General features: G+C 40.3%; 1 protein-coding gene across 1 annotated transcript; it reads right to left on the reverse strand.

Moving 5' to 3' along the window:
* Positions 1-82: 82 nt before the first annotated feature.
* LOC118219575 (ectonucleotide pyrophosphatase/phosphodiesterase family member 2-like) lies at positions 83-23,002 on the reverse strand. Its single transcript, XM_035402851.1, has 25 exons — positions 22,845-23,002; positions 22,453-22,561; positions 20,704-20,859; positions 20,200-20,325; positions 19,873-19,933; positions 17,161-17,258; positions 16,784-16,863; positions 16,355-16,474; positions 15,279-15,334; positions 13,721-13,786; positions 13,204-13,276; positions 12,685-12,793; positions 11,406-11,531; positions 11,073-11,104; positions 10,838-10,965; positions 9,172-9,256; positions 8,956-9,043; positions 8,643-8,812; positions 7,903-7,948; positions 7,586-7,725; positions 6,793-6,928; positions 6,297-6,374; positions 3,563-3,695; positions 1,576-1,729; positions 83-768 (listed from the first exon to the last, which is right to left on the reverse strand). Exons 1-25 carry the CDS (start codon positions 22,869-22,871, stop codon positions 598-600), a joined length of 2,568 nt encoding a protein of 855 aa, XP_035258742.1. The 5' UTR covers positions 22,872-23,002; the 3' UTR covers positions 83-597.
* Between the last annotated feature and the right edge of the window lie 1,739 nt (positions 23,003-24,741).

Raw genomic sequence — 24,741 nt, forward strand, 5'->3', positions numbered from 1 at the left:
AGTGATACCACTGACTTTCGCGACTGAAACCAAGCCATAATCTTAAAGAAAGTGTCTCCATCCATTGCAAATGAGATTGACATTCAAATATATAAAATGTTCTTTATTGTGATTCATTGGTCATTCATAATGAATTAACATAAAGCAACAATTACAAAACTGGTGTAACATAATAAAGTTGATATAATGGATTCATTGTCATATAGGCCTACAGTCAAGAAAACATCTCACTCAAAGCTCCCAGCCACAACTAAGACACCCCGCTCACTCTCACAAATTTTATATTGCAAAACACGCATATGACGTAATTATAACAAGTAATAAAAAACATGTCCATTCATGCTTGCTATTCAAAAACAAAGGAAATCCATTACGTAGGATTAGCGTAGTATACGACTTTAAACAGTGGAACACAGTAAAACGTTCAGTGTTAAATCAACTATTACAGAATACAAATGGTCCATATTGGACTCATATGGACTCTGTTAGAGCTGAATTAACACTGGACGTTTTACTGTGAAGGAATAATAAATATAAAAAACTGTATAAAAATATACACCTAATCACTGGAGATGCAGTGGGGAGACGCCCAGTGGCTTATATCTCACTCTCATATGTGTGCAAGAAAGTCTTTAAAGAGAGGATCTCGGTGTACGTCCGGCTGGTCCTGCGGTAGAAGTCCAGCCCAGTGAGGATCTCAATGTCACGCACTCGTGCTGTATGCTTCTTCATCAGGTCCTCCACCCACTTAGACTCCTCTTCAGAGCTCTGTAAGATATAACATTCATCATCAATACACACTATCACTTAGGCTACTACATACATACACAAACCCTAATAGTCTTCTCTTTAAGGTTCTCTAGGGCATCCATAACATCCATCATCAACGCATGCTCAGTCACTTACATATGCACACAAACCTAATCAGTCTGCTCTTTAGAGCTCTGTAGGATACTCACAACATACAGCACACCATCAGCAACAAGGCACACGTTCAGACATATAGATCCACCACATATCAATGCACAGTTTGTGTCAACATCGAACAGGCTTCAGAACCTTTGGTTTTGGTTGCAGTCGATGTACAGCTATGCTCTATGTACAAGACACGCTGTTGTCACCACATCAAACAGAAATGAGCGGAATGGTTCTTTTTATTTCACTTGTGGGACTGGGAAAGCTGTCTCAGATACTGTAAGCTACTTCTGGAAGTATAAGACTTACTGTGTCTAAGATGGAACCCTGAAAGCCTGTAAACTACTTCTGAAAGTATATGACTTACTGCTGCTTTCCAATATAGTAAAAGAACAAAATAAGTGCAGACACAACGGTAAAGACGGCGCAGTAAACTGGCAAGATCAAAGACACAGGTTTGTTCGAGGCACCTCTGTGTGGCAACGATCGCTGAGAGGATTCTGTTACTGTGTACATGGAGGTCAAAGATCACAGGAGAAGCCATTGGAAAAAAGAATATAAAAGAGCAGTGAAATGGGACATTGCTGAGGCAGCTGAGACAGCGCAGATGAAGACGGGGCGGGGGATTGACCGGCGGCGCACGGGCGGGGCGGGACTCACGTTGCAGCTCTCGTCGTTATCCGGCCGGTGCGGGAGGATGAAGGCGAAGACGCTGAGCGGGCCGTCGCAGGTGTCCACGGCCTGGGTGTAGTCCAGGCAGCTGGTGACCAGGACGTAGTAGTGGGTGGGGATGGGCACAGAGCCGCTCACATACCTGCGGCAAGACACACGCTGCGGTCACACTGGGGTCTGAGCTGGGGGTTGCAGCTTGGTAGTTGTAAGTTAGAGTTAGCCATTTTGTCCGAGAACATTTACCACACGGCTGAGTAGGCATACATTTATTAATCCAACCACACCGGGGTGGTTAGAGGACCAAGCTGAGATAGTGGATGGAGAATGCTGCAACTGTTTGTGATAGGTACAACGGTATGCTTAATTACCCCAGTGAATAGGGGACTGAGTGTAACAAAAGACTAGCCACCTACTGCACAGTGTAACTGTCATTATACCGGGCCACTGTTATCCCGTTTGTTCCAGATGGTACTGCTGGCCCACTAACACCACTGCCACGTTCTTCATCGAAAATTTCACTTCAAAGCCTCACCCTACTTAGCTTCAGTCGTTAGCAGAAGGCCACAGGGTGGTACAGTATGATTGTGGTTCCTTCCTTTGGCTAGAAATGGTAAAACATTGCCCATTCTAGGACTGTTGGAGGGTAAAAGGGAGCTGGAAAACTGGAGTGGTTGTCCAATATACATGCCCTAACATTATTAAACACTAGATGGCACTAAAGCAACACAGAGGTAATATCCCCACAGCTGCAGATGGCACTATGTTGACTCTAGCCCAAGTGACAGATGATTTGTAATAAAGTTGATTTTAGCCAGGCATTGCTGAGAGAACATCTATCAGGAAAAAAAAGCCACTTAAAAATAAAAAAAAACTGAAAAAATTCAGATAGACCAATCGTTTTTATAATAGAGCATGGCCGACCAATACCTGCATAAATTACATGTACGATGCCTTTTTCACATTCAAAAATTGGAGGCAGGCTGACTTTAGCCTTAAAAGTATTCCTAACTTGCCATGCATTTATGGGACCTCACAAGGTCTCTTAACTGTTTAAAAGCAGTCAGATTACCAAGGCTGCATTACCAAGGCAAACATTTTCTGAAAATATGTGCTGTTGTTATTGGATCATGCAAAGATACCGAATGACAAGAATTACTATCATATAAGTTATAGCTGTCATAACAGCATGACAGAAAGATGCAGCAGTGCTGATTTGGGACCATTCCACTCTGTCATTGCTTCAGCCATAATGCACACAATTACAGCTCTTACATCATCTCACAGAGTGATGACTCATTGATTCCCCAACAAACCCACAAATGTCCAACAAAAGCAAGCTCTGGCTTGCCAGTGTCACTGCATGATCTACTGAACTTGCCTGTCCTCAAAGTTAAATATTGATAACAATATGTACTTCAAAAATTTAGCTAGCCAGCACAGCAATAATTGTGTATGGGACAATTGCTAGTTTGATAGCAAACATAAATTGAATCACTTGCTGCATACTAGTACAGTTAGTCGGCTGCTAACTAGCTAAACAACCTTGCATACTTGACCAGCTTATAAGAAATTGCAAGCTAACGAGCTAGCTAACTAATAGATGTCGAGAGCACAACACATGCTGGCAGACCACTCACACGCTTTATAGACAAAGATACATAGCAACTATTCAGTATGTTGATTCTCAAACTTGATTACGCTGTTGGTAATTTCTGCCACTTCTCAAAGTTGTAAAGATCACCTAAAAACCACTCCAAATAATCAGTCTGACTCCTTGCTAAATGTTACTTTGAGCAGCGTTGTGATATTCTCATGTATGCACCTTCAACTATTAATTTTTAATTCAATAATCTAAGGTGATTGCTGAGTAATACTCAGGTGCTGGAATCAATTTAAATATAGGTTAGTAATCATAACTAATTGAAAACCGTGTTATTAAAAAACAGTGTGTTTGTCTGTGGGTGCGAGTCCTTACTGTTTCCTCTTCTCTGCTGTGTCTTGGAGGCCATCATAGTCGTAGTCAAAGATGGGGCCGCTGACCACGTTTACCCCGTTTCTCTCGCTGGCGTACCGCTTCACCAGCGTCCTCTGGAAGTAGTTCCACACCCCTGAGAGTGGAGAGAAAGAAGAATGTCCTATGTTCCTATTTTCTTTGCTACTTTTCACTCTACCATTCCCATGATGAGCAGTGTATGTACATTACATTACATTACAACCATTGGCAGATGCTCTTATCCAGAATGACAAACTGTAGTGGAGAACTTCAGTGTTACTTTCAGGAATTTACTACAGTATCACACTGAAGAATTACCTAACAGCACAAGCAAAATCGCAGGGACCCAGTTGACCAGAGGAGGCACTGTTCAGCTGTGACGCAGGCAATACCCTAGGGCAAAGGTAACCAACACTGCTCCTGGGGTTCTACCATCCTGTAGGTTTTCAACTCAACTGTAATTTGGCACACCTGACTATTAATTATCAGATTGCTAGCTGTTGAATGAGGTGAGCTCTGTTAGGGTTGAAATAAAAACCCACAAGACTGCTCTAGGGTGACCAGGTGAGAAAGGAATGAAATTGGCAGTGCGTCAGGACTACAGAAGTGTAGGCTACCCTCAGGCTATTTAATACTAAGAGGAAATAGGCTAAGTGTCTATAGCCCAAGTGCCTATAAAAGGCCTAAACCTACACTGATATTCTGAACAATGGAAATACAACTCTAAAATACAAGATTATTTTATTGGAATGACCCTGAATCACACACAATGTTTTCAAATCAGTTTATAAAATGTTCAGTTTGGTGCACATTCGTTTGTCTTTTTTTTGCTGGTCCTCCTGCTAATTCGGACTGAATTTCTTCACCTCATCTTTCCACACTCCTCTACCCTCTCTTATAGATTTCATTTACTATTCCCTCGTAAAATAATGTTGTTAGCCAGCATATTCATAATCATCATAGCCACGCACTGGCCTACCAATTTGCATTGTAGAAGATTCGCTTGTAGGCTATGCAGAAGGAATTCCAACATTTGAAATTCTGTTTGAAGTTTGCAGCAAATCAAAACTCAGGGTACATTCACTCTAATTATTGGAACTAACTGCGTCCCAACGGTACCTTCGTCAGGATGCAGGACAAATGTTCATAAATCAAACAGGACATCTGTTCACCCCAGAGTACCCAAGGTGACTGAAACCTCTGTTTCCCTCGGTGACTGGCCTCCTTTTAGCGGATTATGTGCCACAGGGACTCCCGAGCGCAGCTGGTGTTGGAACAGCGCTGATTTCTTTTACAGAGCGCTGTGTCTGTAGCGCGCAGTAACGGTGTAGATATAAGGCTTGGCCAGCTGTCCGCCTTCAGCCTGGCTGACTGCCTCCAAAGTCTGCAGGCAAGTTCCCAGCAGTGGCAGCAGATTGGGCTGGCTGAAATAATTACTAATGGGAGAAACAGAAGCGCTACACAGCGTTTGAGCTTCTAGAGAGCACTCTTCAAAAGAGTGCATGTGTGTGTGAGAGAGTGTGTGGGTTGGAGTAAGAGTGAGGGCATTTGCATGCAGGGTTTGCAATGAATGGGGCTTTATGACTAGGAGGATGTAACTGTCCCTTTACGTTAAATCACTCGATATGACGATATGCGTATGGAACAGGGTAAGGAAAACTCCAAAGCGTTAGAAAAAATCTGCTTTCATTTGGAAGCTAACTCAAAAAGTACACACTGAATATGTCAAGAGCAATGCCTCTGATTAAAACCACCCCCCACGCAGAAACCAAGGGACTTATGAACATGAGATGCAGCTGTTCAAAATCTGTGTATAACTGTGTATACTGTATGTGCGTGTGTGCATGAAAGTATGTGTGCACATGTGTGTACGTATGTATGTGTGTGTGCTTCAAATACCCATGAGTTGAATTTGGGGAGCTTGCATATAATGTGCAATACAAAAACAAATTTCCATTGGAGGATAGCGTGCCCCAGAGGAACAGAGGCAGCACTCACAACTCTGAGCACTGAGGTAATTCAGTTGACCACACACTCTGCAGCTCACCAGACACACACCACACACACTCCAGAACTCCCCTGCACATCAGGCACACACAGACACAAAATATAATACACTTCTGCACCTCACACACCAGACCTGGGTCAAATACGTATTTGTTTTGGATTCAAATACTTTTCTACGCTTTACTGATCTTGTCTGGTGTACTGGAACCAATGAAATACTCTCAAAAAGTGAAAACCCCGCCTTCTGGTCATATGGGCAGGCTCAGTTACACCAGGCAAGATCAATAGAGCACAGAAAAGTATTTGAATCCAAAACAAATACGTATTCGACCCAGGTCAGCCACACACACACTCCTGTGCGATACAGAAAAAGAACTGCCAAACACAATGTGGCTGTGGTTATAACTGCCTCTCCAGACATGTCAGAAGTGCATAATGTACAATCCTGCCACAGTGAGATCATATATACAGTAAGAGTAACCCCTAATGAAACAATGAAAAACACAAAGCGCTCTGCTGACAGATGATAATTCATTCCAAACTTTCCAGTTCAAGCATACAGCCCAGAGACCGTCCCCTCTAATGCTGAGGCTTCACGGTGGGACCCACAAATTCATCCCCACCACAAAGTCTGCTTCATGTGCCAGCAGCCTGTGGAGAGGCCCTCACTTATACAGCACAGAACTACCGCAGCGAAAGGCTGGCTTACTCTTGAATGCAGGGTACATGGGGACGGTGTTCGTGATCAGGACGGCATCTTGACGGCCTTCGGGGGTCGAGGCCAGCTCTGTCAACAGAGAACGCAGGCTTCAGTCTCATTCTGGGGCGACCATGAAGAGGGGCGGCGCAAAGGACGGGGGGGGGGGGGCAGAGGCTATATCCCCATCACAAATCTGTACAGCATTGGAACCCCAAAGCATTCGAAACGAAAGAGGATTTGAAACATCCATGCATTTACGTACCTCTTGCCTATATTCACATTTGTCCATATTCCTTACCTTTAGACATCATCTTACAAAGTCGTGGAGGCAAACATCACAAAGTGCAAATAACAAGGGTGACTACCAGCACCAGAACAGAGCTGCACAAAGCTGATCCAACTTAGCTATTACACTAATGAATGATATGAAGTGCATTGACACGTGACACCGTGCTCTAGGTACAAATTAACATGACAATATTGACAGCGGGCGGGGGAAACTCACGTGGGGGGTACAGAAATCCGTAGGAGATCTGTTTGTCTGCTTTGTACCCAGAGCAGGACTGGCTATAGCCTGGGGGCACTCGAATGTCAGGCCTCACGCAGTTGCTCAAAGACTCTGGGAGAGGGGTGACATCTACCTAGAAAGACAATCAATTACAAATGTGAGACAAGCACACTCAGTTTTGTGTCAATAATGTTGTAACACAGTAAAATTACTGATTTATATTTCGTTCAAAAACTAGATAAAAGGACTGCATCATATTACCTTCAAAAACTATGTTTATGATTTTTGGTCCGACAAAAAGGCTAGGCAATGCGACGTTTAAGAGAGTTGATTTCCAGGTTAAAAAATCCTACTCAAGCTCTGTTGTAACATTATATGCCATCTTACATTTTCTCCCAATCTGTAGATACTGTAGATTGTGTGTTTACCTACATTGCTAGTATGTATTACAGTAAAATTAAAAACATACTTCGATTTATAACCACAGAATATTTTAAAGGCTTTAATAGTTATAAGGTTCATTGTCGGACAGTGAACACAAATTCCAGAACTAAGCCTTTCTTCGTGACATAAAAATAAATAATAATAAAATTCCTGCTGCAACACGTGAAATTCATTCTGCATGATCCATTTACTGAATAAGTGAATGTAAATACAACTGATAAAGTGCTTTAGTATTCGATAATAACCAAATGGTAGAAATTACTCTAGTTAAATGAAACCACAGCCACTGCATAGGTGCAACGTAGCTGTGCTGATACAGAGAGTATGAAGGGTGAGTGAGACTTACCTGTTTGGAGACTGTGTATGATGTCCATAAAGGCATAGAGAGGGTCTCACAGTACCCACTGATATAATCACTGTGGTGGAGAATGCTGTATTTTGTACGGAAGAGTACAGCCGGTCGACCATATGGAAGATTCTTGCTATCTGCAGAAAATAAATCAAAACAAAAGAAAAAAAGAGTTGCTTGAACAAAGTAATGATCGACTGAAATTCACACAACATAAAACACAAGCATGAAGGGAAAACTTGTCTTGCGTGTCATGCACACACACACACATATGTAATTGATTCATTCACTATACGCACAGACATGAGCCTTACCGTCCAGAGCTTGCCTCAGTCGCTGATTGAGTTCTTCCACTTTGTTCTGCAACAGACAGAACCACAGTGACTCCAGGTTATAGCCTCTTACAAGGATGACTTTCAAAGCTCTCTGCCCCCTATTTTTTGAACGCAACTGCAAAAGATTAGAGGTGAAAATCTTTTGCAAGAGAGCTTAAACGCATCCCTGCGGAAGCAAGATTAGTTTGTCATGAAAAATAACAACTGTATTTATAAGCACAATTGCACATCCAAGAGTAAATGATTCAATGTAAAACATTCAATGTAATTTTTACAAAAGACCACATGAAAACAAATCATGATATGGCCAAATAGTGACTCATTACACCCATCAAAAAAGGCATGACTGTATAGACATATTAGACATTAACATTTACATTGATTTCACAACATAAAAATGGACCAAGGGTTGCTTTTCATTCAATAATTAACCCAAGAGAGATATACTAAAATGACATATAATTCAATAATGAATATAATGTTTTATATTTAAATAAAAGATGAGCCCATCCAATGAGACCCTCTCTGGCACTTCCCTAACGGTGGTAATAAATTCACAATAAACCACCGAGTGTTTCTGCAAGTTGAGCCACAGGACAGCCCTACATATACATGCCTATGATTCAGTTTTTAACTTTATGCTGCAGTGTTGAACAGGCCCTTGGTCCTGTTCTGAATATAGGAAGGCTGTGAGGAGTATGACGAAGCTGTCTGCTTACCTTTTCGTCACAGCTACACCCTAAGTCGTCTGTGATAGCAGATGCAGGAACTGAGGTGGAGGGCTTGGACACCTCCTCAGGCATTGTGGGCTTATGGGGGGGGTTCTTCAGGATGTGGTTCAAACTGCCATGGGTTCCATTGTTAGGGGCAGGCTTCAAACCTAGAAGGTCTACAATGGCAGAAAAAGAAAATAAAGCTATGTTTTTACAGACAATATCTGCCAAAATATAATCACTGTTGTCAGCAACCATATAATGCTTTCATAAATCTGCACCAGAAAATTAACAAAGAAAAAATTGATTACTGTCTTACCACACATGACATTGTAAAGTTCAATGTTCTCAAAAGCTGGCACTTTTGTCTTGAATTTGAATGTAGGTCCATAAGCCAAAAAGATTGTCTAAAAACAAGAAAAGCAACGTGACATAAAACCATGAGTGTAAATAGAGCTTAAGGTCAGTAAAAGTGAAAATGACTATTTTATGCTCTAATAACAATAGAACGGTGGAAAAAATGCAAATGGATTACCTGCATGCTGTTTATCTTGTTATCATAACCATGGTCACCATTAAATCCACATTTCCCAGGGTGTTTCTTGCCTTCAGGAGCTTTCCTACAAAAATATTTTGGTAAAGTTAATAAATGAATTCTTGGTGACCCTGGGTCTTGAAGTGCCATTTTTGGCACCCTGGTGAGACTGTGGGGAGAACCTAACTTAACCTGCTTTCTGGTCTGGAGTTTTACTCTGATTTGCCACAACATCAAGTAGACTGAGAAAGAGGTCACCATTTTCACTGTGACCTCACCACTGACTGCAAGACTACATTGGGACTTGGTTTGGCTCATGGTTTGGCTGAATACCTACAGCCAAACCAAGCCAAACACGATTTTGTGCTCTTGAAACCATTTCTGCTTTTGATTTTGATGACTGTTTGGGATGTATGTTTTCAACTTTGTCTTGTTGAAAGGTCCTTCTATGGCCAGTTCTCTCTCCTGGCAGAGGCAACCAGGTTTTGGGCTAAAATGTCCTGGTACTCAGTGGAATTCATTATTCCACCGATCTTAACAAGATTCTGGATTTTCTGGAGTTCACTGCAATTATCCTTCGGTTTAAGTGAATCAGTATTACTTCCGTTTGTGATTGTAACCTGATGTGTGATGGGTATTCTGGCACAAAGTGGCCAACGTAACAGTGGATCAATCAGGTAAGACCATTGATGGTGGCTAAAGTAAATTTACCCACTTCACTGTAAAACAAATGTAAAGATAATGAAATGCATAATATAATGCGAATGATTATTATTATTATTATTATTATTACTATAACATTTAAACAACTTAGCATCTGATTTACTTTACTTTAGTGCATGCAAAACCTTTCAGCACACACAAAACCAATAAAATGACCAATGACTGGTCATGGCGTTTCTTTTAAACCAATCATTGATTGCGTTATTAGTTTTGCGTGTGCTAAAAGATTCGGCACGTGCTAACTGTCTTAGTAAATCAGGCCCTCAAACATCAGGTTAATGTTCAGTAGGATTACAGGTACATTATTATTGAGTGAAGGCTGGTAATTTTTTGGAATTCCACAAGCTCCCACTGCCAGACCAGAGAATTTTTCATCGAGAGCACCGTAGATACCATTTCAGTATCCTGACACATATAAAAGTCACTTTTATGCTAAAGCCACAAGCACAACATCTGAAATTCGGGTGTTACCTGGAGCACAGTAAACAAATGTTCTACTTCATTCATGCCTGAAAGACTACTTCACACTCTGACCTAGTGGAGGGCAGAACTCCCCCCCATGCACACAGCTCTCAGTTCACGGCCCTGGTGCCAGGGATTAGGCTGTCTATATCTCTGAAGGAAAATGTCAAAGATCTCTTTCATTTCTCCCCACTGCCTGCCAAGTCAAACAGAAGGACCTTCCTACGGAGGGGACTCATTCCCAGCCCTCACATCTCCAGTTCACTCTCTCTCCACCCACTGATTTTTTTCCCCACTTCATTGCCACGGCAAGGCATGACCTCATGGGTTTACATTAAGAGCGAGAAATTTCCACTTGGTTTGGAGCTGACAAAAAACGGAGAAAAAAAAGCCTGTCCAAACGAATGTTAACACTCCCTGTCTGCCCTGGGGAAAATCGTTTGTGGGCCAAGGGGTGGAGAAGAAAGAGGAGGAACGTCACCTTGCAACGTGCCACTTTCTATCCACCATCAGATGGATCTCCTCAATCCTGCGGTTGTTGGCGTAGTGTAGGCGTTTTGGAAGGTGCTGCTTTAGGTATGGTTTGAAGTGTTGATCTGATTTCTTACACTGTGCAAAAAGGGCATTGTAATTACTCAATCAATGCACTTTTCAATGGCCAACCCATACAGACTAAGAGGACACATTTAAAGTGTATATGATCACATCATACTCACAGTAAGATTTGCCACAACTGCTTTAGGGTCATCTGAAACAGGATCCATAAACATTATTAACAGACAGAACCATAACTGATTTAAATTTTCATTCCATTCATTTCCTTTGAATTTACATTTTCTATCTTAAAAATCTACAAGTACAGAGGCCTACTGATGTGAAGAGTTTTTCAGAAAGGATAACAGGCAGAAGAATGTGTTCGCTGGACAAACCAAAAGGACTGAAGCACAATGTTCCTGAGTGGTTTCTATATGTTTGTAAGACTGCGGCAAGTCATAGTTCAAGGAACACAGGTTTGTTTTCTCGCTGTGCACTTGACTTCCATTACTCACATTTTGGGTTGTTAGGCGACCTGGAACGAATTCTCCCGAGTGACCCTGGGATAAGAATGATGTCATCCACATTAGTCATATAGGAACTCAGGAACTCTGTTCGGTCACAGTGTGCCTCCTCCATCCCTGTGTGAGAAACCAGACTGTCACTTTATTATCCTAGTACACGCATCAAGCTCTGTTTATGCTCAATATTTCTTTATTTATTTGTATTTTTGCTCCATATCCAGTTTGACAATTACATAAAAATGTATTTTATATACCCCTGATCAGAGTTTGTATACCCTGAGGAGGTCCATGCACCCCAGTTCATACACTCTAAAAACTTTAACCATGATTTATTCAATTTTATTGCTGTAACATTTTGACACTAAATTTTTACACTAAAAACATTCAAATTTTAAGCTTTGAAATCATGTTACATATACATTAAAATTGAGTAAATGTAACTGATAAATTGAGTTGATTCTGAAAGTTAGTAGTACCATGAAAAAGTCGATCTCTGAAATCCTATACTATAGTATAGTATATACTATAGAAAACTATAGAGTACTTCCAAATCAGTATTCTGATTTCTTCCAAATTAGCCCAATTAATTGTAATAGCTCCTCAAAGTTCATGTGCTTATGATAACATTGTAACAGTTAGGATGAACTGCCCCACTCTTTTTCGCTTAGGTACTACGTCTTCCCAAAACATGCCCTCTTTTAGGAGCAAGAGAAGTGTTTTTATTACTCAAAATGTAAGGGGATCCTTCCCACACATAGCACTCTCACATAACGTGAATTCACCCTGAACTCAATAACTATCTACACTGAAGCTACAGCCAAGCACACTTTACTACTTTACTACAGGAGTGGACGTCTACTTATTTTACTTAAGTGGTTCTTGAGGGTGAATAATCTTGATTTGGAATGACTAATAATTTTCTTAAATAAAAAAGTATGCCTGCTCGATGTTTAATCATTTAAATCAATTCAAATTAAATGTTTAGAAATATATTAAGCAGATTTGTTGGTAAAATCCTCAAATATTTTAAAAAATAAGTAAATTTCAGCCAAAATGACTTATTGGACTTATATAACTGCATTGTAATTACATAAACAACTTGATTCCTTTTTGGGTAAACCAAAAGGCATTTTTACCAATTCCCTGAGAAGCAAGAGGGACGGAAAGTTTGTCTACAGCTTTCATGAACCATGTCTGCTCAGTAAGCCAGTAATTCAGACACAGTGCCTCCAGAGACTGGAGGACTGGGGAGGAATGGGGGGGTCAGTACCATGGTCGCCCACCAGAATGATGTTAACACAACGGTGCAGATTCATCTGCTTCAGCCCGTCCATGAACTGCCCAATGATCTTATCAATCTCCTTCAGCGGGTTGTTCAGCTGCGTCACACAAAGGTACATTTCTGCATTAGGCATCCCCTACGCAGTATGACTGCTTCAATACTTCTAAAAGGTCAGTTACAGAAAAATATTACAACCTGCTTTCCAACTTCACTTTGAAAAGTGCTGACAAAAACCAATAATGCGTTGTACCAAACATAAATAATCTTTTATGGCCATCTAAAAAGGATGGGACCTGAAAGGTAACTGTGCTTATTACTGGAATATTTAATTTGTCATGCTAACACTATGAAGCCAGTTTGTTTTAGCCTTTTTTGCCTGGGGAGGGAAACATTACCAGCAGCTGGTCTAACATATGTGCTTAGGAATATCTCTTTTGAGGATGCTCGGGGTGGGGTGTTTCCCATTGGGCCCCGCACACGCTAGCATCTCTCTAATGTTTGGCTCACCTCGGTGCTCAGGGGTCCCAGTTTGTGTCCGAATGTATCCGGCTGCTCTGAGTGCATGGCATACACGTAGGGCCTGAAAGATTACAGCAGTACAGCCGCCAGTTAGCTAAACCTCCCTTCCTCACCTTTAAGCACTGCACTGCACTGCAAAGCATATGTTTAGAAGGTGCATCACATTTACCAATAAGCATTACAATAGTGTTCCTAATGTGTTGCATTTACCTTTAATCATGACCTTCATTCAGCAGATGCGTTACATTTCGCAGTGAGCATTACATAACAGTGACTGTCTTACATTTAGTAATTAGCATTGCATAAAATAATTTAGCTGAGAAAAAGTATTTTGAATGCACTAATCCGTTAACTGACTAACTCAGTCATTACAATTCACAATGAGGGCTGTGTGGACTGTACTCTGGTGTGATTCCAGTTACAGTGTGGACTCTTTGGTGACATGTCTAACCACATCAGAAACAGTCCCCTAGCCATCCAGAAAGTGAAATGTAAAAGGTCTGACCTCTCTCCATCAGGAAGGTGAAGCCATTGAAGCATGGTTAATACCCTCCTCTCCAGGGGAATCACTCTATGGGGAAAAAACACAATCAAACGTCAGATCCAGATCGTTAAAAGAATCAGTCAGTCAAAAAGCAACATCTGACACAACAAATATGCATCATGTTAAGTACTATGTTTGGTATGATTTCATAAAAATAAATGTCTATCATCCATAATCCAATGGATATTCATAAATGAAGAAACAAGCCGCTATTCCTGAAATTCCTGATTAAGTGAAATAATGTGGTTTAAATCTAAGCAATGTTTTAATGGTTTAATTAAAACATTGCTTTGATTTAATTAATTTAATTTGGTAAAAATACACATGAGGCATGTTATCGTTGACTAAAGCTAATATATCAATACAAAACACAGGAAGGGAAGCCTAAGACAAAAAAATTAAATAAGATGACTTTGATGGCAGATGCTTACTGTACAAGTCTGAAAATACGAAAAACATAAATGACTGCAATGACTAGGACAATGAAGGTCCAGTAATGACAAAATCTTTTCATTGTCTGGTGCAGGGGCGGATCAAATCCTTGTTTTAAAAGTTTTAAAAGGAGCAATCGGTTGCCTGTGCAGTCCGCTCAGCTGCTTCCCATAAGCCTATGGATTACACAAAAGCACAGGGGCTTGGGAGTAGGGGAGGGGTGAATCTGCAGCAAGGTTCCCTCCACCCTCATCTCTAAGCAGGATCCACAACGTCCCTCTGCCAGTCGCAACATGGCCTCTCAAAACCTTTTCACCAGATAACATCTTTGCATAAATCACCTTCCAGTGGGACCACAGGAAATAGGCTTCGAAATGCACTTCAGCCCCATGTTTTGGAAGGTCTTTGCATGGCTGGTGAAGTTCAGAGACACCCGGCTTTGTGTAAACATGTCCATATGAACAAATTGCTTGCAAAGTAAATCAAGCTCTACCCCCTCCATACTTTCAAAAATCAATCTGAAAAAGACCTCTGTTTCAGCATATGTGGGAGCCTTTGTTTTAACCACTGGCCATACTAGAGCACGGTCTAATGGTCTGTGCCTTTAACCGAGCAGTAACCTAAGCAGTGCACATAATGTGAATAAAATCTCACTGCACGAGCACCGTGTGATTGAGATGTAATTGCTGCGCTAACTGCCTTTTTTTGGTTTTTGTTTTCTTTTTTGAAAAAACCCAGGGGTCAGAATTTGATGGTAGTTAACGGCTGCAGTCTCATGGGCTGATGTTTGTGACTTTTCTTCTCCCTTTTGGCATGTACAGGAAAAAACGGAACAAGTGCCCTACAGTACAGAAGCTGGGAGGGTTGCCAGTGGGGAAACTCTATCTGGAATGAAGTGTAATTTTGATAAATCAACCCAGGTTTTAGAGGAAAAAAATGTATGAAAGTCAGTGGTACATGGGATATACAAAGTTAAAAAAACCCACAAAGATGGAGGAATTTTGAGAAATATTCTGGAGAGTATATGAATTCTGTCTACCAACACTGGATATTCTATAGGCCAAGGCTTGTGCAGAGATGGACTTACACAGGCCAGAAGAAAGTTCCTGCCTTCACCCCTTGCTTCACTGCTGTGATCCAAATCTAGAGGGGGGTAGACCATAACATAACTCTCAGCCCGCTTCAGAAACAGTCAACAAGATGCCTACAATGTACACAAAGGAATGCGAAGACTCACTATATTGGATAAACCTAAAAAACCTTTTGCATTTTGCTTCCATTTGTTACACCTATATTTTTGTTTTCTCAATTGAACATTTTTAGGTTCACTTGAATAAAAAATATTGGTGTAACAAACTACATAGGTGTACTTCACCACGACAGAAGTTGACATTATGTTTTTAATGCCAATTTAAATAAATGTATACCATCAACAACATATCTAATAAAAACACAGTGACACAGCTAAAAAGCATACTATGCAGGACTTTTTAGTCGTGCAGTGGTACTGTCATTACAATCAAAGAAGTCTTATACTCCATGCTCAACTCTGCCCAATCACCTTCTTAGAGCAAGAAGAGACACCCTTAAGCGGAGCAAGTGTAGCTAGCTGAATAGCTACATAGGTCCAACAGGAAACACCCAAACTTGAGCTTCTTCAGCTCCACCACTTCAGCTCCAGCACAAGCTAGCTAGCTACAAACGGTCCTCTGAAACCTGATCCCACCCTACAGGCTCTGTAGCCTCAGCCACCCTCCCCACACAGAAATGAATGTTATGCCCAGAAACATCCTGTTTTAGAAGAAATACAGGCTGAAGAGCACAGATTCTGCAAACCTGCACAAAGACAGAGATTGCCAGTGCAACATAGATATGACTGAGCATGGTTATTGTATAATATTTTCAAGGTGAAAGTCCAGAATAGTATGTATTTAATATATGTATGCACTCACACGCATAAAATAGCCAGTTGACCTCAAATTCTGCTTGAAGCAGAATGAGGTCAATATGTGTTTTATCAGTCTGAGAAATGTAATGTATCGAAATATGTAAGTGGAGTCACTGTGCTCTGTCTTTGTTGGTATGTAATGTAAAAACAATTCACAGATGCAGTAAAGGCTCTTCTCCTGTTCTGGTTGAAGCAAAGAGGAGAGAGACACTCACGGGCTGACCCCCCCACCAGCGATGGTTCAATTTCTCTCGACCTCGGAGGTTGAAGATGGCCTCGAACACTGGGTCATGCATGGAGTTTCCCACTATTCCATGGGATTCTGGATAAAGACCCTGCAAATCACCCATAAATGGGAGCACACTCTAGGCTTATAATCAAAATGAATGTGAAAGCATCTCTCTCAGTCTTATGCCATGCAAAAAGTGCAATACAATGGAACTGTATGAAAGATTAAGACATCACAGGCCCATCAGCATGTGCCTTTAACCACTTCAATCATTATAAATGGGTCATTCCAGATTCAAAAATAGACATACATTAGTGAACCTGTATGTATATGAAAAATAGACACCAATATAAAGCATGAATATACACACGCATGCACACATCCAGTAAAAAGAGTAAAATGAATTTATACATACTGTTGCCAGGCTGTACAAATTGGGGAAGGTTTTTGTGGGGTACATAGGTCTCATATAAGGTGCGTGAGTACCGCATGTTCCTGAAAGTTTGATACAGAAACATCTCAGTATCATGTAAAGGGGGCTCCACCAGATGTCACAGAAAAAACAAATGCCTTAGTACGTTACAGAACTGTATATTACAGTCCTTAGCATGTTTTTTTATTTGAAGGCATATCATAAAGAGGTCTTGATTCTCAAATATTCAAAGCACTGCAATCAATAGTTCTAAACAGCAGTTATGTGTAAAATGGGTATGGTGTACAACCTCAGAACACGTGGCTGCGTACATTGTGGAGGGATCAGCACAATGACTTAAATTAAGAAATTTGACTTACTCAGTTTATCAATGTTGGGGATCACCGCACTGCCCCTTTTCATGTAAGATGCACGGAATCCATCCACTGACAAAATTATGAGAGGGGGACGGACGAAGCTGAGGACAGGAGAGCACACGTCACATCCTCTCACAAGCTAACATCGCATCCAAGCACAGCGCTCAGATTAGACCTCAAATTACACAGGCAATTTTAGTTGAGCATTCAAAAAGGTACGCTAGTTATTGAGATTCTTTTTCTGCAATATGGTGATGAATATAAAGAGTTAGCCAGGATCATGAAATAGAATAAGGGTCGAGTTGGCTTGACATGTGGCCTCCAAGGTGATCCCCACCCACACAAGATTATGACTCTTACCTCACATCAGAATGCCAAAGTGATCAGGCAGAGAGTAAGGTTATGGCCTTGACCAGAATGGATTATATACTTCATGTGATGAATATTATTTTTCACAGATTTTGAACTTTAAACACACAAACTGAACTCTGAAAACACAAACTTAATTATAAGTGTTTGATGCTATGTGTCCAGCGTCACTGTGACAGACAGGAGCCCTCAAAACATATTAGAGCATAAGATTTGTTGGGGTGGTGGAACACAATATCCCAGGCGGCACCCCTGCATGTGTCCATTGGACCTACAGTAACAAAATCTTGATTCGCACAATGAACATACATTTAAGTCTTAATGATTAGAAATTAGTCCATAGCAAAGGCGATAACTGTTCTTTTCTGTTTCTTTTGTCGATAAGCAGGGTTCTTTCTGCACTTTTTCCATGCAATTAGTTGAGGTAATTGTCCATGAGAGGTATGCCAGAGAAATTTTGGTTAATGATTTAAATCAGGAACCAGATTAATCAGGCCTCTTGAATAGTTATACAAAGTAAATACTCAAGCCACAGATGAAAGAATACTATACTTTTATGCAAACTAACAGTATAAATAGGGAAATTAAACACAGCTCCTTTTTCAAAAACTAGGGGGCAGAGTCTTGTATCTGCCAGGCCTTTCCAAGTTACAAGAGCAACAGGTTATTTGAAACCCCATCAAGTCACAGGGGAACGCATGCCAAAGCATGACACCACCTCACTAGTTGCTTTCGATCAACACTCCGCCACCATGAGTGGTTGGTAGGGGTGAACATAATGTGATGGGAACTGGTGACGGTAGCATTCAAAATGTCAAGCAATGAGTCTTACATTGGACAAGTAATGAATAATAATTAAAATATATATATATATATAGCAACTTTGCAATCTATTATAGCAATGCATTAACTCTAATGCAGGCTAGCTGTATACAGTGTAGTTCGATATGCATGTAGACTAAAGTTAGCTATCATAGAACCATAACTGGGCATTTAACGTTAGCATCCTTCATTGTTTATACCGCTTAGAGAATCATTTTCCAACCGGTTGGGCTTAGCTGGCTCTCTGGTGGAGCTGTGCGCTAACAAACAAAGTCAGCCATTTCTTCACTCTAAGTGGCAACCATGCATTGCTTGGAAAATATGGGTGTGCTACTAGGTAAGGAGCATTGTAGGATGTGATGACCCCAGTATTTGATTTCTCAGACAAACATAAACGCAACACGGTGTATGGACCGTAAAAAAAAAAAAAAATATATATATATATATATATATATATATATATATATATATTATATATATATATTTGAAATTACAAATTCTTAATCAATATAATTTTTTGGGAGAAAGCAATACTTTCACTCTACATCTTTTTGCAAACTCTGTAGGTGTCTTACTTTTTAAAATACATGTCTATGTTCAAAAGTTAGATATAGAATCTTTAAAGGGATATTTCACTTTGGTATAACACAAGTAATTTTTATCCCACTGTATTTGCATCGTGTAACATTTTCATGACCCTTGAGACTTACAGAAGTTGAAAAGGTTATAAACAAACAAATACCACAGGGAGTATGAGCAGAAGAAGTCTACCTTCTCCAAATCCACTACCATAGACAAATTTCTCAGGAAAGTGTTGAAGGGGTATTTCACTTTGGTATAACACAAGTCATTTTGTGGAGCTTAACCCATTGTGTTTGTGTAGTTTGAATACTAGCAACATCAGCTGTTCCTGTTGACGCCAAACTCATTCGTATTCATTTCCGCGACTTTGCTGAAATTTAAAACACAAACAAACTATGGAGAATGATAAGTTAATAAAAGATAGTACGGTCAAGTAGTCCCAATTACTGGCCAGTTACATAACCTAATGGCACTGTCTGACTAGGGAGCTAGTCTGAAGTGTTTGCTCAAGTCTGCCCAGCTTCTGGGATTTAGTTTGCGAATAAACCAACGGTCAGTCGGTACTTCTGATGAATTATGATATTGTATAGGTGGGTATGAAGCCAACTCAATCATGGCCCTATAACATCATGATATCAGCATGACTGCAGAAAACTAATCTCATCTGAAGTTGGCACAGTGGAAGGACAACTTTAGCTCATCTGGTCAGGACTGGCATGGGGGTAAAATGATCCAGGGTTCCTCAAGTTACTGCCTCTTTGGTCTAAAATAATCATTCACTCACAGGCAAGTGCATTGGAAGAGCACAAACCTTAGCTGCAGTACCACCCGTATAGGTTTTAGTAGCACCACAGTGACATTGGGGCCACGACTGGAAATTCCATTGAGGACAAAAAGGCGGAAATAAAATAAATACATCTTTAATAACGGCAGGTTACTCACCCTTCAGGACATTGTTGAGTCTTAATCTCTTCACATTCATCTTGCACCCATGATGTTTCACCTACCAAAGAAAGAGACTCACAGTGAGAAACCAACATCACATTGTGACACGCACATACAAGAATACACAATGAGCACACCCCCAATTCTGTAAAAAGAAAAAAAAAAACAATTGGGAATGGCCCATTGGACAGAATTAAGCCTGTATTGGGCCATTTTTTCTCCAGCTTTGCTATACCACTAACAATGGCTACTGAGCTGCCCTTTTCATGCTGCATTTAGAGAACACCAGCTTTTGTTGGCCAGGTGAGACCAGCCATCCCTCACCTTTGCACAGCGTTTTGTAGTTGGTGCAGCAGTCTCCCTTTTCCAGGCAGTCCTCAGAGCAGTGGCAGGCATGACTATTGTTTCGAGTTTCCCCGCAGCGTTCTTTGCTGCACTCAAAGCCCCCCTCTGGTGACAGAAAGAAGAGTGAAAAAATCATACCCTGTTTTCCTGGAAACCTCACGCATTTATCTTACAATGACAAGGAAACAAGCATTTTGCAGTGCATTAAGAACCCCCCATAAATTATAATCAGTAACCTAAATTGTACCAAAATGAAACGTTAGAGCTTATTTCAGTGAATTATAACAAATGTAGAACTTAAACAAATTATCAGAACCTAACTCTAACTGAAAATAAAATATTTGAGGAGTATCTGGTGAAGATTTGTCATTTAACTTGAATGCATGAGAAGTCAGTCCATATAGATCTTTGGTGAAGGTTTAACTCCACACACCAAGCTCCCTCTTGGGCATTTACAAGGGCACTAGCAAAAAAATGACATACCAACTTTCAGGCAGTGCTCATCAAAATCAGAGCAGCAGCTGTAGTAGGTCTTGCACAAGTTGTCGCAGCGACAGTTGGGAGCTTCAGCCTCCTTCAGTTCAAAGCATCGGTTCTTGCATGACCCTGATGTACTTATCCATGGTGAATCTGAGAGAACTGCCATTAGACAAAGCTGTTAGCATCTGCACATTTACACAGCACCAGGTGAAACTGAGAACTCTCATGCACATTTGCCTGCAGAAAAATAAAAACATTGTTATGAGTGCCACACATTCAACTCAGTTTATCTCAGGAAGATATTCCCTGTGCAGTCAGAACAAGTCTTTCATAGCCTGCCAAGACAAAATTACACACATATCTGAATAATGTTTTGTATTGTGAGCAGAAATGTTTTCATAAGGACTTGCAGGTTATGTAAGTTTTTCTATGAGAAAACATATTTTGAAAAAACCCCAGAGAAAACATTTGGTCAAATGCATCAAACATTAATAAGTCTACCAAGTAAGAGTCATAAACTGAGCATGAGCTTGGTACATACAACTAGTACACTTTCTGTGGGATTATTTTGAAAAACAAATACTACACCGTTATCGTTCTGTGTATTTCCACACAAGATCACATAAGAACGCATCAATCAATCTGTGACAATCAATGGCCAGGGTCTGGCATTTAGGTCTACAGTACATACTTCAGATATGGCAGTAATACTGTACGACTTCAATTACTTTGACATCTTTGTTATATCATACGACAATGACTATAAATAAATAAATAAATAAATAAATAAATAAATAAATAAATAAATAAATAAATAAATAAATGAATAAATAAATGTGCATTTTTATTGAATATCTGCTACATTGTCTCGCAATTCATACCTTTTACATGTAAAGCCGGAAAAAAGAAGCAAAACGTACTGGAAGTCGTTTTGCATATCTTAATATTGACACAAGAGAGTAGTGAGCAAATATTTTCCCAAAACAAATACATCGACAGACCAGTCAAATCTTAACAGCCAAGATTTCTCCATATAAACGCACGTTTATGTTTGTTTTGACTACACTGGCAAGGCCATCAGATATATAAATGATGTACAAATAAACTCTGATTAGCGCTTAGAGTATTTTTTTTATTGCCAAAAAACTCGTTATGTGGTACCTACGAGGAGCAACGAATACAAGCATCAACGCGCACAACGACAAGTGCGCAGTGTGCCGTGGCAATATCAGCGTTCCGTTACATCCAGCAAGAATCGAAGTCCATTTTTTCTAGTCCTGGTCGATGTAGCATTTTTTACTTCCGTACATGTTTAATACTGTTTATACAGGCCAGGTTTATGCACACAACGCTTTCCAAAGTATATCACTAGTGGATTTTTGAAGTCTTTAGTTTTTTTTCCACATCACTAATTTTTTCAATGTTACTGTACAACAAATGTATCTTGAGAAAGCAATTTATTTATGTAGCCACGTTTTTAAAACTTTGATCTATATCAAACAATTAATTAATTTCAAATAACAATATTCGGAACAAGGTTCTTGTAGCGAATCCCCTGTATATAGCCTACCGACATCGCTCTACATTTGCATACGTGCATAAAGATTCATGCAAACACAATTGGTAGTTTGTTTCCACCGATACAAATGCATTGCGCTTCAAAATTATTACGACAAATCACAAGCAGGCTAAGTGCACTAGAAATATTCGTAAACGCTAAATAACTTAAATTAATTGTATTGGGTTGCTTACATTCTGAATGTGGTGGAGCTTCGTCCCCTTCCCCAGATCGTCTCGGACGGGTGAAAACATATCCCAAAGAAACATTGGAACCAGAGAAGAAGGAGAGGACATAAAATACCTTTAAAAAGATAAAAAGTGCCAGGTTATAGGGCTACATAAACAACTTCCAATGCCTTTCAGTGCATTCATAGATTATTCAAAAATGAATTTAAAGAATAAAAATATGTAAAATCCATAAATTTGAATGTTGAAGACAAGAGCTCCCGAATATCCTTCATGCTTGAAAAAGCATACACGCTCTGCCATAAAGTAGTTTTAAATAGTACAGTATTCAAAATCAATATTAATATTATTATTACGTACAGCACTCATTTATAATATTCCCATTGTCTCGATTATACCTGTTTAATCGTTATATGTCTCCGCATTTTGACAGGTTTTACGCGTGTTGCCTACTCCCCAACGACTGAAACTGCAAGCCTTGATGCTCAGACGCTAACTTTTGTAACTGTACCACATCCCACCTGGACAGAGTATCGGATGGCACCGAGTCGGGTACGGGCGCGAGCTATTGCAAAAGGCTCCTCTTTTGATTGGACAATGGTCCAACGTGGATATGGTTCGAATATAAAAACCCACATTTGCTGAAACAGAGCTGAGCTTGTTCTTGGACGAGGATAAGAGAGAGAGTAAGTCAAATATGAAACCTTATTCTCTGCGGAAATAAGTGCGCTAAATGTTAATTACGCATAGCCTAATGGAAATATTTGCCATTTCAAAGGACACATGCGAACGCGTTTAAGCTTAAACAACAAAGACTAGTTGTTTAGTGCGACAAAAGTTGAATTGGCTTATTCAGAGTAGTTCCTAGCGTGAATAGACAACGCAGGTTAGCCGGTTGTAGTGTAAATGAGCCCCGCAAGTTAGGTCTCCTTTGCAAAACAAAGAGGAAGGCTCGCACTACATCCTTAAATTTCTCTTTGAAGCTGTATGTTCATCAAGTGGAAAGGCCGGTGTGTCAAACAATTCTCAAAAAATAGTTGTTGTGCTTAAAAACGACTTACATCAAGGGTTTTGAACCGAAAGCAAAAATCCATGCATATGAGATTTGGCGACTGTGTAGTGGAAAAAATCAAAACATAGCGTCACGCACCGCGGCAGTAATTCGCCCCGCGGTTAATGACTAGCTACACAAGTTGGTTCGAAAGTAAACGTCAGGGTTACGACATCTCTTGTGGTCATAAACCGAATCAGTGGAAGAAATTACCAGTATAGCCTGTCCTTATTTGCTCCGCACATATTAACTCGTGGAGGTAGGCTATAACCTGCAAATTGCTACAAAAATAAGATAAGTAGGTCGATACAGAGAAAATCGTCTCCACTTGAAACTAAAAAGGTATAGGCTTAAATCTCGTCTTCAGGTCAGCACACTAAACCACGTAAACATTCGCGCCCTAAAGACCAATGTAATTTTTTTATTTGGGAAGTCATGCACCCAAATAACCTATTTGCAACAGGTTTGAAATCTGAATAAATAGACCAGAGACATGGCCAAAACATTGGGCAACAAGTACACAGTTGGATATATTGTTAGGGAGCAATAACGCTGAGCACAGCAATAGCATACGACCTGGTTGAACACGGAAGACCACTGCTTCAGAATGTAAGCATAGATGTGTCAAAAACTAACATGAGAAGACCACACCAGCATAACCTCAGAGGATTCATCGCATGATGCAAACCACTGGTAAGCCTCAAGAACAGAGCAGCCATGTTGGAGTTTTCTGAAACTTTTCTGGAACAATCTAATAGATTGGTAAAACAAGTGTTACTGTGTACCGTGATGGAAGGAGGAAGGGGTGGAAAAAGAAAAGAACAGCTTATTATCCATGACAACCCAATCATCTGTGAAACATGGTTGAGGTAGTGTTATGGCTTGGGTATGTATGGGTGCCACCGGAACTGGCTCACTTGTCTTCATTGATGATGTGACTGCTGCCTGCATGAATTCTGAAGTATACAGAACATCATATCTGCTTAGATCCAGCCAAATGCCTCAAAACAAACCACCCAGCAGCAGGACAATGACCCCAAACTTACTGCTAAAGCAACCAAAGAGTTTTTCAGGGCCAAAAAGTGTAATATTCTTGTAATATTCTTGACTGAATCCAACTGAACATGCATTTAACTTCCTGAAGACAAAACTGATGGCAAAATGCCCCAGAAACAAAAAGGAACTGAAGATGGCCACAGTACAGGCTGTGCAGAGTGTCAACCAGGGATGATACCCAGCAACTG

This window comes from Anguilla anguilla, chromosome 1 (assembly GCF_013347855.1).
Source record: "Anguilla anguilla isolate fAngAng1 chromosome 1, fAngAng1.pri, whole genome shotgun sequence".
Taxonomy (NCBI): domain Eukaryota; kingdom Metazoa; phylum Chordata; class Actinopteri; order Anguilliformes; family Anguillidae; genus Anguilla; species Anguilla anguilla.